The following is a 14,575-nucleotide window of genomic DNA, read 5'->3' as shown; positions in this document are numbered from 1 at the left end:
GGAGGCAGAGCTTGCAGTGAGCTGAGATCCAGCCACTGCACTCCAGCCTGGGTGATAGCGAGACTCCGTCTCAAAAAAAAAATAAAAATAAAAATAAATAAAAAAAATAAAATGTGGTTTGTCCATACAATGGAAAACTATTCTTCAATAAAAAGGAATAAAGTACTGGTACATGCTACAACTTGGATAAACCTTGAAAACATTATGCTAAGTGAAAGAAGCCTGTCACAAAAGATGATATATTATATGACTGCATTTGTATAAAATGTCCAGAATAAGCAAATCTACAGAGACAAAAAGAAGGTTAGTCATTATCTAGGACTCGGGGAGAAGTGACTGCTAATGGGTACAGAGTTTCCTTCTGAGTGATGGAAATGTTCTAAAATTGTGGTTTTGGTTGTACAATTCTGTGAATATACTAAAACCCATCAAATTGTACACTTTATATGAATAAATTTTATAATATATAAATTATAGCTCAAAAAAGCCACTCCAAAATAAAAATCCATAATGAAATACCATTAAACACCTACTAGAATGGCTAAAATAAAAAATACAGCCAGGCGCGGTGGCTCATGCCTATAATCCCAGCACTTGGGGAGGCCGAGGCAGGCAGATCACGAGGTCAGGAGTTCGAGACCAGCCTGACTAACATGGTGAAACTCCGTCTCTACTAAAAATACAAAAATTAGCCAAGCATGGTGGCATGCACCTGTAATCTCAGCTACTCAGGAGGCTGAGGCAGGACAATCGCTTGAAATCGGGAGGCGGAGCTTGCAGTGAGCCAAGATGTTGCCACTGCACTCCAGCCTGGGTGACAGAGCAAGACTCCATCTCAAGAAAAAAAAAAAAAAATACTGAAAATACAAATGTTACCAAGGATGCAAAACAACTAAAACTTTCATATGGTGCTGGTGGAAAGCAAAATGGTACAACCACTCTGGAAAACAGTCTGACAGTTTCTTATAAAGTTAAACATATACTTAGCTATGACCCAGGAATCTCCTACCCAGGCATTTACTCTAGAAAAACAAAATCATAATTCACATAAAATCCTGTATGCAAGTGTTTACAGCAGCTCTATTTACACGGCCAAAAACCAGAAATAATTCATATGTCCTTCAATAGGTAAACGGATAAACTGTAGTACCTCCACACAATGGAATACTACTTAGCAGTAAAAAGGAACAAACTATTGATACATGAAACTTATATGAAGTTCAAAGGCTTTATGTTGAATAAAGACAGTCTCAAAAGGTTATATACTATATGACTACATTTATTTTTTTTATTTATTTTTATTTTATTTTATTTTATTTTATTTTTTTATTTTTTGAGACGGAGTCTCGCTCTGCCGCCCAGGCTGGAGTGCAGTGGCCAGATCTCAGCTCACTGCAAGCTCTGCCTCCTGGGTTTACGCCATTCTCCTGCCTCAGCCTCCCAAGTAGCTGGGACTACAGGCGCCCGCCACCTCGCCCGGCTAGTTTTTTTTTTTTTTTTTTTTTTTTTTTTTTTGTATTTTTTAGTAGAGACAGGGTTTCACCGTGTTAGCCAGGATGGTCTTGATCTCCTGACCTCGTGATCCTCCCGTCTCGGCCTCCCAAAGTGCTGGGATTACAGGCTTGAGCCACCGCGCCCGGCCAACTACATTTATATTACAGTCTGAAAACTGTAAAACTATAAAGATGAAAACATAACTGTGGACAGGGATTACAGCGGTCAGGGAAGGATAACATGAGGGAGTCTTGGGGTAATGAAGTCTTTTGGTATTCTGTACCCTGAAACAATACAGTAAAACAGTTATTTGCATAATATTACACTGTATTCTGTACTATGATTATGGTGGTGGTTACACATAACCCATACATGTGTTAAAACTCTAAGAAGTGTACACCAAAAGGGAAAAAGTTAACTTTTCTTTATAATTTTAAAAATAAAATAAATCCAACCTAGAGTCAACTTTTTTTCTTAATTCAATCACAGCTCATGAAACTATCATCTCTGATAATCTCATTCAAACAAAAGTACAGTATATAGTTCAAAGATCAACACTGACAAAATGGAAAACATCCTAAAGGGTACCAAGAGGTAGTAAAGCATCAGGAAATTTGATCATTAATAAAGAGTAAACAAACTGGACATGCTAAGCCTGGAGCACAGACTTGCAGGGAGAATGAGTGATGACAAATGTCTTCAATTATCTGAAGGGCTGACAAGTGTATATGGGGTTAAACTTGTTCTATACAGTTTCAAAGAAAAACATCACTTACCAGTAAGTCTAAACATACAGTGTGCTTTCTGGGGTTATCAGAAAGTCACCAAACTTCCTCAACAACTAGATAATCAAGAAGCAGGAAGTTCTAAAGATTCTTGCATTAAACAAAGGATTGGACTTAATGATTCTAGAGTTTTCTTCCAACTTAAATATTACATAAATCTATGAACTATAACTCTAGAGTTAACCTACAAAGATAGAAGACAATGAACATCTAAAAAGGCAATCTTTCCTGCCAAAATATCACTTTTTATTGCACAAAAGTAAATATTACAAAGCACTTTAAGTTTCACATTTTTTAAAAGGTTGAATACAAGATCTGAACAAAAACTCATATTATGAAATGTATTTTATTTCCCCAAATCTCATTTGTACTATGAATATTAAAATTAAATTCAATTACAAATGTCTAAGTCTAATCTTACTAGACTTAAAAGGTAAAAGTCATAAATTTCATGCAAATTTCTGTAAGTATATTGAAGAGATCATTTGAAAAAGAAGTACTCTTTCCATACAAAGAGTGGTAGTCCTCAAAAGAGCCAAAACATCTGTATTCACTTTAAAGCTCATCAAGACAGACTGACATTTTTAGGAGAAGCATATGGCTTGCTGAACAGTCATCTAGAACAGAATCTTTTGTCTAGTAAGCCCTATTCAAGGACCATTTACTTATGTATGAAGTGGCTGAATAAAGGAAAAAACATATTTTTGAGTCCTAGAAAACACAAAGAAACAAACTCTTCATCTAGCTTTGTTTAAGAATACAGAAAACATATTGCAAAAGCAGCCAGATTTTACTCCCAGAGACAGTTCTCTCAACATTTGAAACAATTCAAACACAAAAGAAGAGAGAAGCATGAAACTTTCTTAGAGAACTACAACCAGCCAAAGACCACCTCCCTAAAAAAGCCTTTTCCATTTTAAAAGATAAAACACTTTCTTAAAATTTTGAAGGGCAGAGTTCAACAGCTGTGCTATATTAAACCTGAGCCCTTCCAAAAGGAAGAACAAGAGTCTCTGGAGAGACAGTAATATGGCCTGCTTTCTCCAAAATTATCAAAATGCCTTTTTCCCCTCTAAGGAAACTTTCTCCAAGAAAATATCTCTTATGTGCATGGGTAAAAAGCATAAAACTTAATTTAGAATAGAAAATAGAAAAATATGCAAAAATGGAAGAATTTTTGTTTCTGGAAATCTCCCTGAACTTTCTTCCAAGGAAAAATGTATTTCCTAAGTCTTACAGGATATAATATGGAAACTTCTTTTTCTTAAAATCAGTTTTCAGCCCTAGCTTCCCATTAGAATCACCATAGAGCTAAGCCTCAACCTAAACTTACTGAACCAATATAGACTGGGGACAAGGCATCTGAATTTTTTAGGCACACAACAGATAATTTTGATGCACAAGGGTTTAAAAACCAGTGAACTGGAGAATGAGCCCATAAAAGAAAAATTAAGTCTAGTGAGTACAGACAAGAAGAAAAGGTCACCTTTGAGCAACTAACTAGTTCTAAAGAACCTAAAGTAGTATTTACCTACCAAAATACTCAGTAACAGACAACAAAATAGAACTTGAAACAAGAATTCAGAATTGTTGAATTAAAAGAAAAAAATTAAAAGTTTATTAAACTATTCAAATATTTAGATGAAAGTTGTTGTGAAGAACATGGTCACTGCATAATTCAGGTTCAACAAGCTTCCATCAGGATCTTTGGACTTCTACAAGCTAGAAAAGTCACAAGAGCTCATATATTAAATATAATTACTTGTTAACCTTAAAAGAGCTCAAGTCTTTAACCACAAACAGTAAACTTCTGTCATCATCAGAATTTCATTGAGCATACTTGGTTTTACACAAAATTCTAATAGGTTTAGCTGGTTGACATTCAAATCCATAATAAATGAAAAAGGGGTGCTAAAACTGCTAAAGGGAAGCAGACCAGTTAAGGAAGAATGTCACACTATTAAAAAGCAGACATGAGAACTCAGAAAGCATAGCAGACACTTAATCCTTCCTAAAGGCCACAGAATACAACTGCTTTTCCTAATGATCACTGGAATCAGTAAGAAAACAGAAAAAAAAAAAAAAGTCCAGTATATCTTGTTTAATACATGCATTATATATTTTTTAAGAGGGTAAAAAAGTATAAGTCACCTATGGAAAGTCCCTCACCAAAAATAATTACAAAATTTAGGGGGAAAAAATCATTAGCTTAAAAAATTAAACAACTAATTATGCATTTGGTAACTCTCACTGTATAAACAGAACCATGGAGCAACAGTAAAAATAAGAGTATTCCATGGTCTCTCAAATAAAGAAGACGCTTTGCTAAAAGGCAGAAAAAACAGAGAGGACATTAGGGTTTGAACTGATTACCAGACATAATACTCCTCACTGCAAAAGTCAACATATTCATTTAGACTGCTGTATCAGACTACAGTTAACCCTCTGCATCCGTGGGTTCCACATCATGAATTCAACCAACCTCAGATTTAAAATATTAAAGGGGGCTGGGCTCGGTGGCTCATGCCTGTAATTCCAGCACTTTGGGAGGCCAAGGCGGGTGGATCATGAGGTCAGGAGTTTGAGACCAGCCTGACCAACATGGTGAAACTCCATCTCTAATTAAAATACAAAGAAATTAGCCGGGCGTGGTGGTGCGCGCCTGTAATACCAGCTACTTGGGAGGCTGAGGCAGGAGAATTGCTTGAACCCGGGAGGCAGAGGTCGCAGTGAGCCGAGATCGCGCCACTGCATTCCAGCCTGGGTGACAAAGCAAGACGCTATCTCAAAACAAAAAAATAATAAAATAAATAAATAAATAAAACACTCGGCAGGGGGGAATAACTGCATCTGTACTAATCATGTACAGTCTTTTTTCTTGTCATTATTTCCTAAACAATAGAAGATAACAATTACTTACAAAGCACTTACATTGTATTAGGTATCATAAGTAATCCAGAGATGATTTAAAGTATATAGGAGGATGTGCAGAACTTATATGCAAATACTACACCATCTTAAATCAGGGACTTGAGCATCCATGGATTCTGGTGTCCTTGAGGAGTCCTGGAACCAATCATTTCCTGGCAATGTAAACTTAAGTAATTTCACTTCTGTACCTGTTTCCTCATCTGAAAAATGAGGATTACAACACCTGAGTTGATAGGATTACTGTGGGAAACACATGAGACAATACAGGTGAAATCCCTGGCACAGTAGCTGATACACAGTAAATTAAAAGTAAATGTTACTTGGAATTAATTTTACTCAGAATAAACCATTCTCAGCTTCTATCAAGGGATATATTTTGGAAGCGCTTCCATTTGAAATTGTTTGTATTCAGTACAGACAATACGTATTCTGTCTAAATTCTATGTATACCTCACCCCAAACAGATCTCTTCTAGCAAGTATTATACAGGAACCAAGTTGCTCCATCTTTCTCCATTAAGTTCCATGTATTATTAACTTTTTTTTTTTGGAGTCTTGCCCTGTCACCCAGGCTAGAGTGCAGTGGCGCGATCTCGTGTCACTGCAACCTCCGCCTCCCAGGTTCAAGCGATTCCCCTGCCTCAGCCTCCCGAGTAGCTGGGATTACAGGCACCCACCACCGCACCCGGCTAATTTTTGTATTTTTTAGTAGAGACAGCGTTTCACCATGTTGACCAGGCTGGTCTCAAAATCCTGACCGCATGATCCACCCGCCTCGGCCTCCCAAAGTGCTGGGATTACAGGCGTGAGCCACCGCACCTGGCCGTATTACTAACTTTCTAAAACTTCACAAAGTTACTCTTACTCCAAAAAAGTTCTCATGTTCCAAGGGTACCCCTTCCCAAATAGATTCATTTCCTCTTGTATTTTTAAATTTGAATACAAAAGTATGTGTGAACATTGTCAAAGTGTATGAGTACAAAATCTATTCATAAGACAACTTCAATCCAAAAATTAACAGAGTTCTAGGTGAATATCCTACACTCAGACAATTGCAAATAATTAGAAAGAATACGTGCTGAATATAGTTTATATTCATATTTATGTAGGTTAGTGCCTACCTGGCTATCGCTGATGAGGCTATTAAAAGAAACACTGTGTAATGCTCCCTGCTTTTCCTCACAACCACTCATCTCTAAATATGTATTTATTCATCTGTAAGATAAGCATTTACCTGCTACATGCAAGCCATTACACTAGATGCCATGAAGTACACAAAAATAAATAAAAACGTGGTCATGTCCTCAAAAAGCTTGCAACCTCACTGCTGATATATGCGTTCATGTGCTAAAACCTGCGCAATTGCAAATATGTGTGTATATAAAATAGAGTCAGTATAGGTTGTAATGCTGAGGTAACCAACAACCAAACACCTTTGTGGCTTACAGCAAAGGTTTATTTTTCACTCAATTTATATTTTATAAAATCTTGCAACAAGAATCAGTTTCTGCTTTGCGCTATGTAGTCTACAATCCAAGATGTGGACTAAAACAGCAGACCTCACCTGGAGTATGCCTACCTCACATCAGAGGGAAAAGGAATATGACAAAACACAGGACAGCTCTCAAAGCTCCTGTTTTACATGGTATATCATTTCCACTAACATTTCACTGGATAAAGCAAGTCATTTGGCCAGTGGTTTTTGGATATGTAATCCTGTTACACATAATGGCAGTGAATACTTTGAATAATAACACAATCTATCAAAATACTTATGACCAAGATTAAAGAAATGAAAAATATTCAGACTATTCAAACCAATAATAAAATTACCATTTATCTAGGGAAGGCTTACTATATGCCAGACATTACATATTAAAATATTTAATTTTCCGGTTGGGTACGGTGGCTCATGCCTGTAATCCCAACATTTTGGGAGGCCGAGGCCGGCAGATCACTTGTGGTCAGGTGTTCAAGACCAGTGTGAAACCCCGTCTGTACTGAAAATACAAAAATTAGCCGGGTGTGGTGGCAAGCACACCTATAGTCCCAGCTACTTGTGAAGGCTAAGGCAGGAGGATCACCTGAGCCCAGAGGGTGGAGACTGCATTAGCCAAGATTGTGCCACTGCACTCCAGCCTGAGCAACAGAATGAGACTGTGTCTCAAAAACTAATAATAATTTTTCTAACAAAAATTAAATGAAGATGTCTGCTACTGATGAAAACTGACTAAGTATGGGCATTTGCAAAGAGGAAAAGAAACAAAACAAATAAACCTATCAGAAAACATATTAGAAACCTTTCAAGCTCTCAAACTCTGGCTTGAATGTGTTACAAAGATAGCAAAAATAGCTGCCCCTCGGAGAGGAATTCATTTAGTTTATCTGAAGTAGAAGCGAACCTATTGGTCTTAAGTGTCCTAAATTTGAGCTTAGCCTATTTCCCAGCAAGCTGTTAACATACACAGAATTCTTGTCAACCTTAAGGACTGCTTACTAATTGGACAGTCCAAATTCAATTCCCCATCGAATTGAAGACTCAATTTCATGCTACCTTATATAATGCTGAAGAATGAAATACGGCAACAAAATAAAGCCTGTTTTATCAGGACATAAAAGAGGCCTCACAAACAGGTCCCATACACTCAGTCCCCACCAGTAATTAATTAAAACCCTCTGGTGACTTAACACCCTAAAGACTTGTTTGAGGAAAACACAAGACCTAGTAAATACTGAGGTGAGATAAACAGACATGAAGATACTTAAATAAGTGAATAAATAATAACATCACTGCATCAAATATCTTAAGTATTGCTATTTTGAAACACAGTGCCATTTCATCTGGCTGATAAATGCATTTAGAATAGTTAAATTTACCCTGGAAAATCCCTTAGGAAAGTCAGGGAAAGTAACGATAAATGTAGACAATTTAGGGACGTCATCCCAGCACTCTGGGAGGGCGGGGCGGGTGGATCATCTGAGGTTAGGAGTGTGAGACCAGCCTGCCTAACACGGTGAAACTCCGTCTCTACTAAAAATACAAAAATTAGCTGGGCGTGGTGGCGGGCACCTGTAATCCCAGCTACTCGGGAGGCTGGGGCGGGAGAATCGCTTGAACCTGGGAGGCAGAGGTTGTAGTGAGCTGAGATTGCGCCATTGCACTCTAAACTGAGTGACAAGAGCGAAACTACATCTCAAAAAAAAAAAATGTAGACAATTTAACCCGTTTTTTTCCCTTCTCACATTCAGTACAGGGAAATGAGAAGCACATGGAAACCGAGACCAACGCTACAGCACAAGCTCAGTGAGTAACTAGATCAGGTGAATCACCCACATTACTTAATTTTTTCTCTTGTGTGTGTATGTTGTTGCATTCTTTGTTTTGCTTTTTACTGATGATATACCATAATTGAATTCATATGTAAAGTAGCAGCTAACAGCATCCTTTTCTTCAGTTCCCTACTCCACTCCTTACCTTATTAATTCCACTTCTCATATTCTACTCAAATGATCTGAAATGTTACATGATTTGCAAATGTTTTTCTAAGCATTACAGTAAAATGAATTTTAGATGTAGATTTTCCCATTAATTGGTTCTTTCTACTCACCTTTTTCAGATCCTCATTACTATCAAATCATAATGGAAAAAGAATGCTTAAGGACGAAGAACAAACAATATGTAAGGGAGAGGGTCTATAAATCTCCCTCAAATTAAGATGAACATGACAAGCTCTTGGGGTAAGAATGTGGCACAGAAAACAAATAAATGTGTTAATTTGTATTTAGAAAATGTCTTCCTTGGCGTTATGCTAAGATTTTTTTCAAGATTAAATGATTTATTTTCAAATCTCTTACATTTGCAAGCAAAAACTCTTAAGTTTGGATATGCAGTAATAATTATCATCAGAGTTTCAAAATTCTAATATCATCTTAACTTCAATTACTATAATTGCTGATAAAATGGCTGTGACTTAAAATTACAGGATGTTTTGATTAGCCATAAACCAGTGGTTCCATCAAACTTGTTTTCAGTTCTGGGGCTACCATGAATACATTATTATCTGGGAATGCATAATTAATCCCTATAATGTGTACGGAGGGAAGGGCTAATCTTGGTCACCGCTGTATTACTCTAAGTTAACCAGTGTTTTACCTTAACCAGTATTTTACCTTAGAAAAATACTCAACCCAGGCTGACCAACATGATGAAACCCCGTCTCCACTAAAAATACAAAAATTAGCCAGGCGTGGTGGTGCGAGCCTGTAATCTCAGCTATTCAGGAGGCTGCGGCAGGAGAATGCTTGAACTCCGGAGGCAGAGGTTGCAGTGAACCGAGATCGCACCACTGCACTCCAGCCTGGGCGACAGAGTGAAACTATATCTCAAAAAAGAAAAGAAAAAAGAAAAATACTTTCCATATATGGAACACTTAACTACAAACATCATTTGCCTTTCCCTAATCTTTGCACCCTTACTTTTGAGTGACTATATTCCATGTAATTGTTTTACTAAAGCTTTCAAGCCTTTTCATAAGCCACGGACCCTACTGGGACACTCTCTTCTTTTCCACTCAACACCCATTACTTAAACCTTAATAAAACTCATCCTTAAAAATTCTTCCGAATTAACTCATCCTAATTCTCTGCATTCCATTTATATTTATTTAACACTAAATCAATTAGCATTCCATTAGACTTTCTTTTCAACTTTTAACCACTTGCATCTCCCTCCTATCCCCTTCAAATCTCTCCATCCAGCCTTTCCAATCTTTGTTCTAATATGTGTGCGTATGTATGTATAGTAGTACTATAATAAAACTCTGGAAAATTCTGAAAAACAGAAAATGGAAGGTTAATACAGCCGAAAAAAAAATCATCACAAAAATGTTTCAAGGAAACACAGTAACAACTCAATCAACTGACAATTGAATCTGACAATACTTTGGAAGAGTACTACTTTAGGTTCTCAAGGACGCAAAGAGCTCTCAACAACTCAATTCAATCCCTGAATTATTGTGAGGCTTTAACAAAATCCCTAGAAAACCTCCGGGCATTACCACCAGCCTTTTAAAAATTACCTTCCAATATTACTAGCAGTGATATTATTACTAACACTGAATTCCAAACAAGCAAACAAGTTTTCCTCCCAAGCAGACTGATGAATAAACAACCTTCCTATGCAGAAACCAATTTAAAACCACTTAAAACCATGGAAGGAATACGCGATTTAACCCTTCTATAAGGACTGGAGTGGTGCGTGGGCAAACAGGTGACAAATGGAAGGGATGCAGAAAGTAAAGACAGAAATCAGTGAGACACCTCCCCTTCTCTGAAGGCTAAGGTTCAGCTTGCAGCTCCGGCGGCAAATCCTTCCCAGGGATCCTCTCCCTCAGCCACAAGCCAAAAGCTTCCAGAAAACCACAGGTCCTCCTCCCCGGCCTCTCACTCACGCCCTCACTCGCCTGGCCAGCGCCCATTGATAGCAGACAGTCCCTAGTCCGCCCGACCTCTCCCGAGAAAAGGGTCAGCAGAGGACGCTTTCCCCGAGGCCTCCTCCAGAATTCAGCCAGCAGAGACTCCGCAAAAATGGAGGGACCCAAGAAGCTTGAAGAAAAGTGTGACAATTCTGTTACCTGGTCGGAACCCTGGAAACGGAAAGGGCAGCGACAGCCACTACCCTTCGCCACAACGCCTTCCTCACCGCCACTGACATTGAGACCGCCGCCATCTTGCTGCAGGGAAACACCAGGATGGAAGGACGGATCACTGCAAGGGACTAACTTCCTTCGTTCTCAAGCTAGTGCAATCGCAATGTTGCGAAATTCTGTGGGATTTTATTTTCTTTTTAATACTGAGGCTTAAAAAAAGAGGGTAAACGTTTAGTTGAAAGAATTAAGAAGAAAAATGTGTGGGAAGAAATGCAGAAGTGCATTAAATGTAAATATTACCGCCATAAAGTGTAATCTTTACTGCTTGTTAGGACTGATGTTTTACAATGATAATGAAAAGATCAAAAGATACTTGCATATTTAAACACCTGCAAGTCGTAATTTATTGAAGAAATTAGAATGGTTGGGGCTGAGCCCACTGGAAAAGTCGGAGAGCTCTTTGGGTCCTTTAGAATCTAAAGTAGTACTTTTCCAAAGTATTGCCAGATTCACTTTGCAAGCCCTCAGGACAGGGCTGCATTCAGTTTGATGTTCTGTAGTTGTAATGTTCATATTTTCCAAACGAAAAATCTAGATACATGATCTGGCAAAGGATTATTTTTTGACATGTAGATTTATATGAAGAATCAATAGAACATAATACTTGATGTCATTGTTTCCCCAGTAAATCCTGAATGTGTGTTCATAATCCATAGACATGAAGAATGATATTAATGCTCCATGCATATACAACAAAAATTATCTTCCAATACAAGTGTTGGAAACATGTTTGTATTGTGGACTTCTGACCTTAAAGAACAATGATTAACTGAATTATATAAAATAAAAAGCAGGTTAGTTTTGGGTTTTTTTTTTTAAGAAATTTGTTTAAAGAGTTGGTACTTTCCTGCTTTTAAAATTAAGCACATGAAAGCATAACCTTCATTAAATAAATAGGAACAACAGGAGGATGGGGAATGACTTAGTTTGGCATTATGGGTTAAAGGAAAACCCAGTACATAAGGGAAAGGGGGAAAGAAAGAAAAAAAGTCATACTCGGGGAAAGAGAAATGCACAGGATGAAGGAAAGCAAGGGAGAAATGCCTCAGAGAAAATTTTCTTTTAAACTTTTCATTTTGAAATAGTTATAGATTCACATGAAGTTGCAAAGACAGTACAGAGATGTCTTGTGTACCTATTTCCCCCAGTGATTACATCTCGTATAACTCTAGTACAGTATCAAAGCCAGGAAACTGGCATTGATATAAAGTATTTGTATAGTCCTATATCATTCTATTACATATTTTGTGTAACCACCACCATGATCAAGATACAGAACTATTCCACCCTCACAAAGATCTCCCTGGTGCTAACCTTTTTAGTAACACCTGCCCTCCTAACCCTAGTGATCTCTGTTTCTGTTTTTATAATTTTGATATTTTGAGATGTTATATAAATGGATTCATGCAGTATGTGACCTTCTGAGACTGGCTGCTTTCACTTAGCATAATGCACTTGAGACCCATGCAAGTTGTTGCATTTATCAATAGTTCATTCTTTTTTTTATTGCTGAGTAATATTCCACGGCATGGATGTACCACAATTTGTTTAACCATTCACCTATTGCAGAACATTTTGGTTGTTTCCCATTTGGGGCTGTTACAAATAAAACTGCTGTGAATAATTGAATACGGGTTTTTATGCGGACAGAAATCTTCATTTCTCTGAGATAAATGCCCAAAAGTGCAATTGCCGGGTCATGTCATACATGTATGTTTCATTTTTTAAAGAAATTAAAATCTGTTTTCCAGAGTGACTGTAACATTTTACATTCCCTCCAGCAATGTATGAGAGATCTAGTATCTCCATATCCTCACCAGCATTTTCTATTATTGCTATTTTTATTTTAGCTGAGCTAAAGTAAATAATAAATGTGTAGTAATACCTCATCACAGTTTTACATTTATTCCCCTGGTGGCTAATAATGTTGAATATCTTTTCATGTTTTTATCTGCCATCTGTATATTCCATTCAGTTAAATATCTTACATCTTTTGCCCTTTTTCTAATTAGTATTATTTGTTTTTCTTCCTGTAACATTCTGAGAGTTCTTCATATATTAGATGTGTCTTTTGTCAGATGCATGATTCACAAATATTTTCTTCAATCTGTAGTTTGTATTTTCATTCTCTTAACAAGATCTGCCACAGAACAAATATTTTTTAATTTTGATGAAGTCCAGTTTATTCATTTTTTAAATTTATGGATTGTGCTTTTGGTGTCATGTCTGAGAATTATTCTCTAATCCTACATCCTAAAGATTTTGTCTTGTTTTCTTTCAAAGGTTGTTTTAGTTTTACCTTTTACATTTAAGTCTATGGCTCATTTTGGGTTCATTTTTGTGAGTTAAGTTTTCCATTAACAGGTGTGAGGTTTTGATTCAGGTTTTTGCTAGTGGCTATCCAATTGCTCTAGCACTACTTATTGAAAAGTTTAGCCTTCTTCTGTGGAGCACCTTTTGCACCTTTGTCAAAATATCAGTTGGCCATACTTGTGTGTGGCTATTTCTGGGTTCTCTATTTCAGAGAGAAGTTTTAAACCCAAGGGTGGCTTTGGTGTCTGGGTGAATTTTAATAAAGATTTTCTATGTCAAGAAGTAACAGGATGTGTCCCAGTGTTCATAAGAGCAACTTACTAAAGCCCTGTTACTGGCCCTATCAACCAAAGCTCAACCTCTCTACCTACTACCTATTCTAGTCCCCAACTTCCATGGATCTGAATTCCCCAGGAAAGCCCCCAGTCTCTGGTCTCTTTGTCTTTCATGCAGTCTATAATCCAACATCAGCATTGCCAGCACTCCAGTGGAATCTTTGATTCCCTTCACCTTCTGCTGGATTCCCTCAGCTGCCCATTCCTGAGGTCCTTTCGGACCTTACATACAGGAAATAGGTCTTAGAATGGAACATAAATAACTAGATATGTGCATTTATTTGTTTATACTATCTCACCTATACCACAGGCTGTACCATTAACCTTAATAGAATGTCTAGGTCCAAGTGACATTTTTGTTATTTCAATGTGCTGCCCCAAAAGATGTTAACTACTGGAGTCCACTTCTTTGCCTCTTCTGTAGTCATCTTCCTTGCCCTTCAAATCACAGCTGTGAGTCATATCCTTCAGAGTCACTCCCCGTAGTAGAAATTATGTTTTACAGGCATTTTTCACCTCCGCCATCCTTGCTGACAGAGCCTAACTCCAATGATAGACACTAAAGTTGCTCTATGTTGGCTTTCCCATGAGCTCCTACAGCTAGTACATGAACATGTCCAAAGCCAACGGGATCTGAAATCCCTTTTGAGAAAAAAGACTTCCGGGGAAAAAAAAAAAAAAAAAAAAAATACAAGAAGAAATACCTCTTTTCCTGCCCCTGAATTCAGTTGTATGAGAACATAATACCTAGTATTGTGGCATCTTCTGAACTTGAGGGGACAAGCATAAGAACTTAGCTAGCAAGAAGAGGTGGAAGAATAGAGAGAGGAAAAGAGTCTAGGGCTTTGTTGACATCACTGAGCCAATCCTGAACCGACTTCTAAACCAAATCTGATGAAAATACCTCCAAACTTCCTGTTACATGAGATAGTAAATGACGTAATTGTTTAAACCTCCATTAGTTAGATATTCTGCATCCAAAAACATATTTTCCGATGCTCTCATGTGAA

The 14,575-nt window shown here is 37.4% G+C and overlaps 1 protein-coding gene across 1 annotated transcript in view; it reads right to left on the bottom strand.

Moving 5' to 3' along the window:
* Positions 1-10,959, bottom strand: part of NDUFS4 (NADH dehydrogenase (ubiquinone) Fe-S protein 4, 18kDa (NADH-coenzyme Q reductase)) — a 117,890-nt gene extending 106,931 nt beyond the window's left edge. Inside the window, exon 1 of the mRNA XM_011939352.1 lies at positions 10,843-10,959. Within this exon, the coding sequence (XP_011794742.1) occupies positions 10,843-10,937 (95 nt within the window). The 5' untranslated portion in view covers positions 10,938-10,959. The remainder of the gene's footprint in view (positions 1-10,842) is intronic.
* Between the last annotated feature and the right edge of the window lie 3,616 nt (positions 10,960-14,575).

Source organism: Colobus angolensis, unplaced genomic scaffold (assembly GCF_000951035.1).
Source record: "Colobus angolensis palliatus isolate OR3802 unplaced genomic scaffold, Cang.pa_1.0 Scaffold180, whole genome shotgun sequence".
Taxonomy (NCBI): domain Eukaryota; kingdom Metazoa; phylum Chordata; class Mammalia; order Primates; family Cercopithecidae; genus Colobus; species Colobus angolensis.
The sequence above is the reverse complement of the archived record's forward strand: the minus strand, read 5'-3'. Positions and strand labels throughout refer to the sequence as shown.